We start from the raw sequence: 9325 nt of genomic DNA on the forward strand, positions 1-9325 counted from the left end.
CCCCGGAGGATGGCTGGTTAGCCAGAGACGGGTAAGATTCCTCAGGGAGGAATGACCTAAGACAGGCACAGTTGCAGAGGGGCCTCAGGAGAGAACTTGGGGGTCAACAGAGGTGGGGCACAGATCCTCACCCCCCCAATTATGCATGGGCTTGAACACTCGCCCCTTCTGAGGGATGTCTCCTGCCCCCATGGCTGCTTATCGCTTCCCATGCCCAGCCCAGATCGGGACCCAAATAACAGAAAGAGACTTGGCCCAGCTCAGATCGGGAACAGAAAGAGACTTGGTCCAGCTCAGATCGGGACCCAGATAAGAGACTTGGCTAACAGCAGCTATCATGTATCTAAATGCAGCCTAACAGGAATACTCAGGGCCTTCTCAAGGATGCAAAAATAATCCTTTCCATTAATATTTACAGTGTAAACTAAGATTGATGTTAGAGTATTAAATTTGACAGTAAAATAGTAGACAAGTTTTCAGATTAATTAAATTTGGCTAATTAAAATAAGTAATTATTAAAGAAGTATTAACCAAAATTTTCATTTCACAGTAAATTGCTTAACATGCAATGAACCTAAAGCAGTCATATTTTTGTGCAAAAAGTTAAAATTTAAAGTTATCTAGACTGTATTATAAATTTTCCAAAAAGCCTCCTAATAATTAAATCAAAAAAGGGGGGATAGTGGAAAAATACCATGTAAAGAAAAATATCCTGTAACTAAATTAACAGCGAGACACCCAGGAAAACACACATGATGTCAAGGAAAGCGAGGGGAAGATCATTTTAAAGAAAAAACCCCAAGTAAGGTTTCCTTTATTAACCTTTGGTCGAGAATACGTTTGTATATTTTCAGAGAACAGCTCCAAGACCATGTGGATTCCTGCAACAACGGATCCCAGAGAGAAACTGACCAGATTGCTCCAGCCACAAAGACAGGAGAGACAGTTCAGAGATGGAGATGGTGAAGACGCCTTGCCATGCTAGCAGTCAGCAGCTGTGCGTCGCTGCAGGTTGCCCAGGACCAAACCAGAGAGGGTCGGACCTGCATTGCCACCATTTATCCACCATCCGGAACTAGCATATCATTGCTGGCATGTACACATGAACTGTCGGACATTGAAACTTGGACTCAGAACTGTTGGACATTGAATTTGGGACTTAAACATTTTTTGTTCTTATATGTTTATTTCTGGTCTACAGATAAAAGATTTTTTAAAGGAAAAAATAAGGGGGAGATGTTGGAGACCATTTATTGTCTTCACTAGCTGAGAAGCATAGAGACCCTAAAAGCTGGTGACCTTTGAAGCCCTAGCAAAGGTCGGAGCTGTGCACCACCCAGTTAATCTAGATAATGGTAGCTGAAGAATCCTCCCCACCTTAACTCATGTAAATCCTTGTTGATAAGATAGTCTGCCTATTATTGGAAATTGCCTACTGATGACCTAGTTTGTGTGTTACTGGAAATTCCCTACCTAGGGGCTATCCCAAGATCAATAAAAGCTTGGTGAGGCCTTAGCATCGGTGAAAGTCCTTCTCCTCGAGGTGGACTTGCCCGCCTGGCTCCCCAATATTTCCAAATTATCTCATGTCTCTTGTCTCTTTTCTTTCATCTGTGTGCGGCTCCGCTTTCAGATCCTGAACCCTGAACCACGTGGGACGTGGAGGGGAAAACACACGCAACAGCCATAGAAACCTTTGAGAGGCCTGGAGAGGGTAAGAGGCTGAGGGCAAGCCAGCACAGGCCAAGGCTTCAGGGGTGGAAAAAGTTGGTGTGTTGCCCGGTTGGTGTAGCTCAGTGGTTGAGTGTTGACCTATGAACCAGGAGGTCACGCCTCAATTCCCAGTTGGGGCACATGCACAGGTTTCGGGCTCGATCCCCACTAGAGGGCATGTAGGAGGCAGCCAATCAATGATTCTCTCATCATTGATGTTTTTCTCTTTCCCTCTCCCTTCCTTTCTGAAATCAATCAATCAATCAATGGTGGTGCCCAATACTAGGCAGAGGTCTGTGCTCAAGTTGAGGAGACCTTACCCAAGAAGAAGGGCAAGTTGGGGTGTCCAGTGCTTCTAGAGGGTCCTGGGAAAGGAGTCAGGGAAAGAAGGTGGGCATGGTGGCAAGCCCCAGGGCACTGGGGATACCGTGGAAGGAGTGGGGTGTTTGAACAGACAACAGAGTCCAGTTCTTGTGCAATATGGCAACTTGGGCTGTGTCCTGGCGACCTCCCTGGCAGGAGGCATTGGGGGCACTGGACCCTTCTCACTCTCCTCGCCAGGGCAGTGTCCATCTGTCCCAACACTGATGACAGTATCTGACCCCTGACTCAGGAGGGCCTCACAAGTCCTCCTCAAAAATTGCTTTCTCCCCACTGTGAGCAGTTATTTGGAACAATGAAAATATCTTGTCCCTCATCAAACTCTCCATTGATTCAGCATGTCAGCATGGATGCATGGATTCCAACTTTACTGCCACTAACTCTGATGCTCCAGCTATCTAGGCCTTGGCCAGCAGGAGCCCCTCCAAGCGGCTCCTGTGTGCCCTCATTCCCTTAATTTCTGGGACATAAGATGCCCAGTCTCCTCCTCTGCACCCCCCACCCAGCCCTGGTCTTGAGTTTAAACGTCCACTGAGCAGAGCTGAGAAGACACTTGCATCACCACAGGGCAAGGTGAAGATGCCAAGGCTCAGGACCAGACTGCTCCAGATGACATGAGTGAGGTTGGATGCTCCCCAAATCACCTGCAGCGCACACACGCATGTGTATGCGCACACACACACTCCACACACAGCATCTTCCACCCTTCCGTAAGCAGACACCATCAGTGCCTAGGTTAGGCCAAATCTGTGTCAAGGGTTAGCTGGGAGGTGACAAAGTGCTTGACCATCATTTTCACAGAAGTAAGGACAAACCAACTTCCTTTCTTCTCAACCATAAGCAATCACTTTTCGTATCTGAAAATTAAAGTATTTGCAAAGACTCTAATCAAGGAATCCTGATTAAGAGTGGATGTGTGCTGTGATCCCAAGAAACAACCACTTTCCCTGCACAGAAACCACAAATGAGCGGCCTGCGTCGCTCTCATATGCTGCAGGCACCAATGGGTTGGAGCTGCTACTCTACGCTTTTCTTATCTTCCCCTAAAAGTCTTTCCCATTCAAAGTTATTGTGGCAAAATAAGAAAAGAGAATCACTCCATTCATCAATAAAGGAACTACTAGTATTGCAGGTGGAGACAGGCGGTGCCCAGCCCACTTAGCATTGGGCTCTGTGAATCCTCACAAGCAGAAGAACCGCTATCATTAGGAATTGATGAACCACTTTTTATTTTTCACGAAGAGGTGAAGCTGAGGCAGCTTTGAAGTCAGGATGTCCATGTGGTAACGCCCACCATTCAGCCACAGAAAGGCTGATGCCTCTTTTTATCTTGAATAAGGCAGCGCTCACAATAACCCGGACCAAGAGGCACTCCCGCCAGGCTTTCTGACAGAGCAACAGCCAGGTGGCTGTGCAAGGGCCAGGCCTGGGCATTGAGCTTTCGAGGGAGACTTAGAGCTGCTCAGATACTGTCATCAGTGTTGGGACAGATGGACACTGCCCTGGCGAGGAGAGTGAGAAGGGTCCAGTGCCCCCAATGCCTCCTGCCAGGGAGGTTGCCAGGACACAGCCCAAGTTGCCATAAAGCACCTCACTTGGCACAATGAGAAAAGGCTACATGGCCGACACTGTGTAAGGGCAACCCCTTATCTTCTGAACTGACCGTGTGGGCTGGGCACTAAAAGCCACCCCTCCAACCTGCAGAGTATGACCAAGTGTTGACCATGAGCTATATCTGGATGTAAGCTGAGCTCACAGAAAGTCAAGCAGGTGCTTTTCCCACTGGCCATGGCCACAGCAGCCCAGTTGGAATGAGAAAAATAGGTGGGCACGGGTCTGAGAGGACTGGTGAGCCCCAAACTCAGGGACAGGAGGGCGGGAGCTGTGCGGTGGAACTTACAGGAATGTGAGGTAGAGGCACTCGCCCGTTGACCTGGACGCTCTCCTGCATCTCCCTGCGGTGCTGCTTACGGATCCTGTATGGTGGGATTCCATCCCTGCCAGAAGAAAGAGACAGCCTGGTGTGAGCACACACAGAACAGCTCCACAAAGCATAGCTGTGCCGGCTTTACCATGGGCAGGGTCCATGTGGCCTGGTAATTAAGAAAGGTTCTTACATTTTTAAAGGAGGGAAGGAATATGTGACAGAGACAGCATGTGGCCACAAAGCCTGAAATATTTGCTACTGGATCTTTATAAAAAGCATTTGCTGCCCTAGCCAGTTTGGCTCAGTGGATAGAGCACTGGCCCTCAGATGAAGGGTCCTAGGTTCAATTCCAGTCAAGGCATGTATCTCAGTTGCAGGCTCGATCCCCAGCCCTGGTTGAGGCACGTGCGGGAGGCAACCAATCTATGTGTCTCTCACATTGATGTTTCTCTCTGTCTCTCCCCCTCCCTTCCACTCTCTAAAAACAAACACACAAACAAAAGAACATTTGCTGACCCCTGCTTTACTGCCCAGGCAGGATGCGATGTGCCTACCTGGGAGGGGACAGGAAACATTTGAGAGCTGCAAAATGGGCAGCCAAAACAATCTAGATCATAGTGAAAGATTTGCAAGGTTTCATTTCTCTACTTTCTTCCAGGGTAAACTGGTCAAGCAGTGCACTCTCTTTGAGGGATGCTCAAATTAGTTTTCTTGACATAGCTATGAAGATTTAACTTCTGAAGATTATGATAAAAATATATCATATATAGTCTTTAAGATAATTAAATGCACTTACTCAAGACAGATGCCAGATTTAACACATAATTCACTGCATGTATACAATCCCTAAAAACTCTCCAGTCCTTTCCCTGCCATTTTAAAAGCTACTCTGGAGAGCACAGTGGCTACCAGGAGACAGCGTGTGAAAAGATGGCCGTCAAAGCAGGATGACTAGCATGGCTTCTCTGGGTTCCTACTTCCTCTCTATTGAAGGAACCCCAGGTGGGCCTCCCTGCTCTCCAGTGTGCAGTGAATGTCTGTGACCCCGACTCCAGGGTGCAGTGAATGTCCTGACCCCCTCGACTACTTCCCAAGCACCGCCCACTGTCAGCACATCATGCTCTTCCTGTATGGTGGACGCAAACATGCAGCCAGGACAATTCTAACCCCACTTTAACTGCTGGATGGCCTAGGGCAGTGGTCGGCAAACTCATTAGTCAACAGAGCCAAATATCAACAGTACAACGATTGAAATTTCTTTTGAGAGCCAAATTTTTTTTAACTTAAACTATATAGGTAGGTACATTGTTATTAACTTAATTAGGGTACTCCTAAGGCTTAGGAAGAGCCACACTCACGGGGCCAAAGAGCCGCATGTGGCTCGTGAGCCGCAGTTTGCCGACCACGGGCCTAGGGAAGTTGCCACCTTGCCCCTTGGTGCCCAGGACACACTTGGTGAGTCCTGGGCAGCCCCACACCTACCAGCACACCAGTTTCATGGGTAGGTAGGGCTGCAACATTCTCCCCAGAGCCCTGGTCTGGGTGGAAAAGGTGAGCTTTGGTTCAGAACAGGGCAGAGAGAGGCTGTGATGGTCTCTCCCTCCTATCACTGCCTCGATATCCCTGGCTATCAGGGATCCAGTGGGTGCAAGGGGACTCAAGGGGGCAGGTGTCAAGGAAAAAGTGAGTCGAATACATTTAAAATGTCTTTATATGCCCTTAGGATTTTGTTCAGGTGTCCTGAGCAACCAAGTTGTTTGTTTCTCATATATATTAAAGTATATGAGAAACAGTGGGGCACTTAAAAATTCCATACTCCTCTATGGGGATTAGGCATTATCCTCAGACACCTATGTCCAAAATCCACGAACTACAAAGGTGGTCAGTCATTTTTGTCATGAGATTAAAATACTAAGTGCAGTTGCCCCAACAACAATTTAGATAAAACACACGATCCTATTTTTTTGCATCTAATATACATTCAAATATGTCATAATTTTACATTCCAAATTCTTGACTTTCCTACATTTCTGACTCATTATAAATCAAGATGAACAAAATATCAAGGGGAAAACATTTTATTTATTTATTTATTTATTTTATTGATTTCAGAGAGAAAGGGAGAGGGAGAGAGAGAGAAACATCAATGATGAGAATCATTAATCAGCTGCCTCCTGCACGTTCCCTAATGGAGACTGAACTCCCAACCCACCCATGTGCCCTGATCAGGAATTGAATCGTGACCTCCTGGTTCATAGGTCGACACTCAACCACTGAGCCATGCCGGCTTGGCCATTTTTAAATTGTTAAATCTTCCCTTTAGCAAACATATTTTATTGGAGAGAATTAAGATACTTTTCAAGAAAGTTGAAAATTACCTAGGCAGATTAACTTTCATTTTAGTAACAGAGTATTGGGGAAGAGGAAAACCAGATGCTACAAATGCTATCCATCTTGTGCTTCCAGCCGTTTGTGGGCATCTGCAGGGCTGCAGCTGGATGTAACCGTTTTATGATACTTTACATTCATGGCAGGTACTGTTTGAAACCCCAATAATTTCAAGTAAGAAGTTGCTAAGAAAGATGTCAACGTTTTATCTTAAAGATACAAAATAAAGGAGAATGAAATAGTCCATGAGAAATACCACATTCAAAAGCTCAACGTGAAGAGACAGATTCATCTAGTGATGTCACTACATGGTCACTGAAAGGGAGAGAGCTCAAGACTTACAATGATGGGTGACTGGCTAAGTTTGGCTCAGAAATAGCTTATGATAACCTATCCTGTACACTAAAATTGAGGTGTCAGAAGAATCCTTAAAGACAGGCAAATGATAGGCAGAGGACCTGAATAGACACTTCTCCAAAGAGGACATACAAATGGCCAATAGACATATGAAAAGATACTCAACATCACTAATCATCAGGGAAATGCAAATTAAAAGCACTGTGAGCCCTAGCCGGTTCGGCTCAGTGGATAGAGCGTCAGCCTGCGGACTGAAGGGTCCCGGGTTCGATTCCGGTCAAGAGCATGTACCTTGGTTGCGGGCACATCCCCAGTGGGGGGTGTGCCGGAGGCAGCTGGTCAATGTTTCTCTCTCATCGATGTTTCTGGCTCTCAATCCCTCTCCCTTCCTCTCTGTAAAAAATCAATAAAATATATTTTAAAAAATAAAAAAATAAAAAAAATAAAAGCACTGTGAGATATCACCTCACACCTGTCAGAATGGCTATCATCAAAAGTCAACAAATAACATACTGTTTTCCATAGTGGCTGCACGAGGGAGGAAAGGGAACAATCATGCAGCCACTATGGAAAACAGTATGGAGGGTCCTCAAAAAATTTAACATGGAACTGCCTTATGACCTAGCAATTCTAGTTCTGGGTATATATATGAAGAAACCCCAAACACTAATTCAAAAGGAAAGGATGCACCCCTATGTTCACAGCAGTATTATTTACAATAACCAAGACAGAGAAGCAACCAGGTGCCCATAAATAGATGAGTGGATAAAAAAGTTGTGATACGCCCTAGCCGGTTTGGCTCAGTGTATAGAGCATTGGCCTGCAGATGCAAGGGTCCTGGGTTCAATTCCGGTCAAGGGTACATGCCTGGGTTGCGGGCTCAGTCCCTAGTAGGGGGCGTGCAGGAGGCAGCCAATCAATGATTCCCTCTCATTATTGATGTTTCTCTCTCTCTCTTCCTTTCCCTTCCTCTCTGAAATCAATAAAAATATATTTAAAAAATTTTTTAAAAAAGTTGTGATATATGTATACAATAGAATATTACTCAGCCATAAAAAAGAATAAAATCTTACCATTTGTGACAGCATGGATGGACCTAGAGGGTATTATGCTAATTGAAATAAGTCATTCAGAGAAAGACAAATACCTTATGATTTCACTTATGTGTGGAATCTAAAGGACAAAATAAACTAACAAAATAAAAATAGGCTCATAGATACAGAGAACAGGCTGATTGTTGCTAGAGGGGGGTGGGTGGGAGAGTAGGTGAACAAGGTGAAAAAATTTAAGACTCATTACAAAATAGTTGCAGGGATGTCAAGTACAGCGTAGGAAATATAGTCAATAACATTGTAATAGCTATGTATGGTGTTATGAAAATATAAGGGGGAACAGTTTGTAAAGTATATGATTGTCTAACCACTATACTGTACACCTGAAACTAATACAAAATAATACTGAATGTAAATTGTAGTTGAAAAATATTCATTTAACAAATATTGACTGGATTTCAACTACTATTGATTGGTTTTGAAGGTCAACAAAATATTCAAGAATGTTTACAGATGAGATAAAAACAACAACAACACAAACAGCAGGTGCCCGAGCTGGTGTCTCAGTGATGAGAGTGTTGGCCTGCACACCAAAGGGTTGTGGGTTCGATTCCCAGTCAAGGGCATGTACCTGGGTTGCAGATGGAGGCAACCAATCAATGTGTCTTTCTCACATCAATGTTTCTCTCTGTTTCACAAAATCAATGAAAAACTATCCTTGGGTAAGGATTAACAACAACCAAAAAAATACATATACACGCCCACAAAGATAGGCAAACGAAAGGTATGAACTATAACAATGGCATGTTAAGTGGGACACTATTTATTTTTTTGGTTAATCCTCACAATTTATTTATTTTATTTGGGGGGGGGGGAGGTTTAATCAATATTCTTCCATTGAGTTTTAGAGAGAATGGAAGGGAGAGAGAGGGAGGGAGGGAGGGACAGAGAAAGAGAGACCGATTAGTTGCCTCCGCACGCACTCCCAGACCAGGGCCAGGGATCCAGCCTGCAACTGAGGTACATGCCCTTGACTGGAATCGAACCTAGGACCCTTCAGTCCGAGGGCCAACCCTCTACCCACTGAGCCAAACTAGCTAGGTCAAGTGGAACACAATTTAAAAATATGCACTCGCCCAGCCAATATGGCTCAGTAGTTGAGCCTTGACCTATGAACCAGGAGATCATGGTTCAATTCCCAGTCAGGGCACATACCTGGATTATAGGCCCAATCCCAAGTAGTGCAAGAGGCAGCCAATTGATGATTCTCTCATCACTGATGTTCTATCTCTCCCTCTCCCTTCCTCTCTGAAATCAATAAAAAGTTATTTATTTTTAATTTTTTAAGAAAAATGATCTTAAATATAATGTTGCATGCAATAAACATTAATCTCAAGAAAAATGACTTTAGCCCTAACCAGTTTGGCTCAGTGGATAGAGCATCGGCCTGCGAACTCAAGGGTCCCAGGTTCGATTCCGGTCAAGCGCATGTACCTTGGTTGCGGGC

At 45.0% G+C, this 9325-nt stretch overlaps 1 protein-coding gene across 2 annotated transcripts in view; it reads right to left on the minus strand.

Moving 5' to 3' along the window:
• AXIN1 (axin 1) overlaps positions 1-9325 on the minus strand; it is an 84265-nt gene that overhangs the window by 23325 nt on the left and 51615 nt on the right. For both annotated transcript variants that reach the window (XM_014543012.1, XM_014543013.1), the window contains exon 4: positions 3995-4091. In XM_014543012.1, coding sequence (XP_014398498.1) covers positions 3995-4091 — 97 coding nt within the window. The remainder of the gene's footprint in view (positions 1-3994; positions 4092-9325) is intronic.

Source organism: Myotis brandtii, unplaced genomic scaffold, assembly GCF_000412655.1.
Source record: "Myotis brandtii unplaced genomic scaffold, ASM41265v1 scaffold317, whole genome shotgun sequence".
NCBI lineage: Eukaryota > Metazoa > Chordata > Mammalia > Chiroptera > Vespertilionidae > Myotis > Myotis brandtii.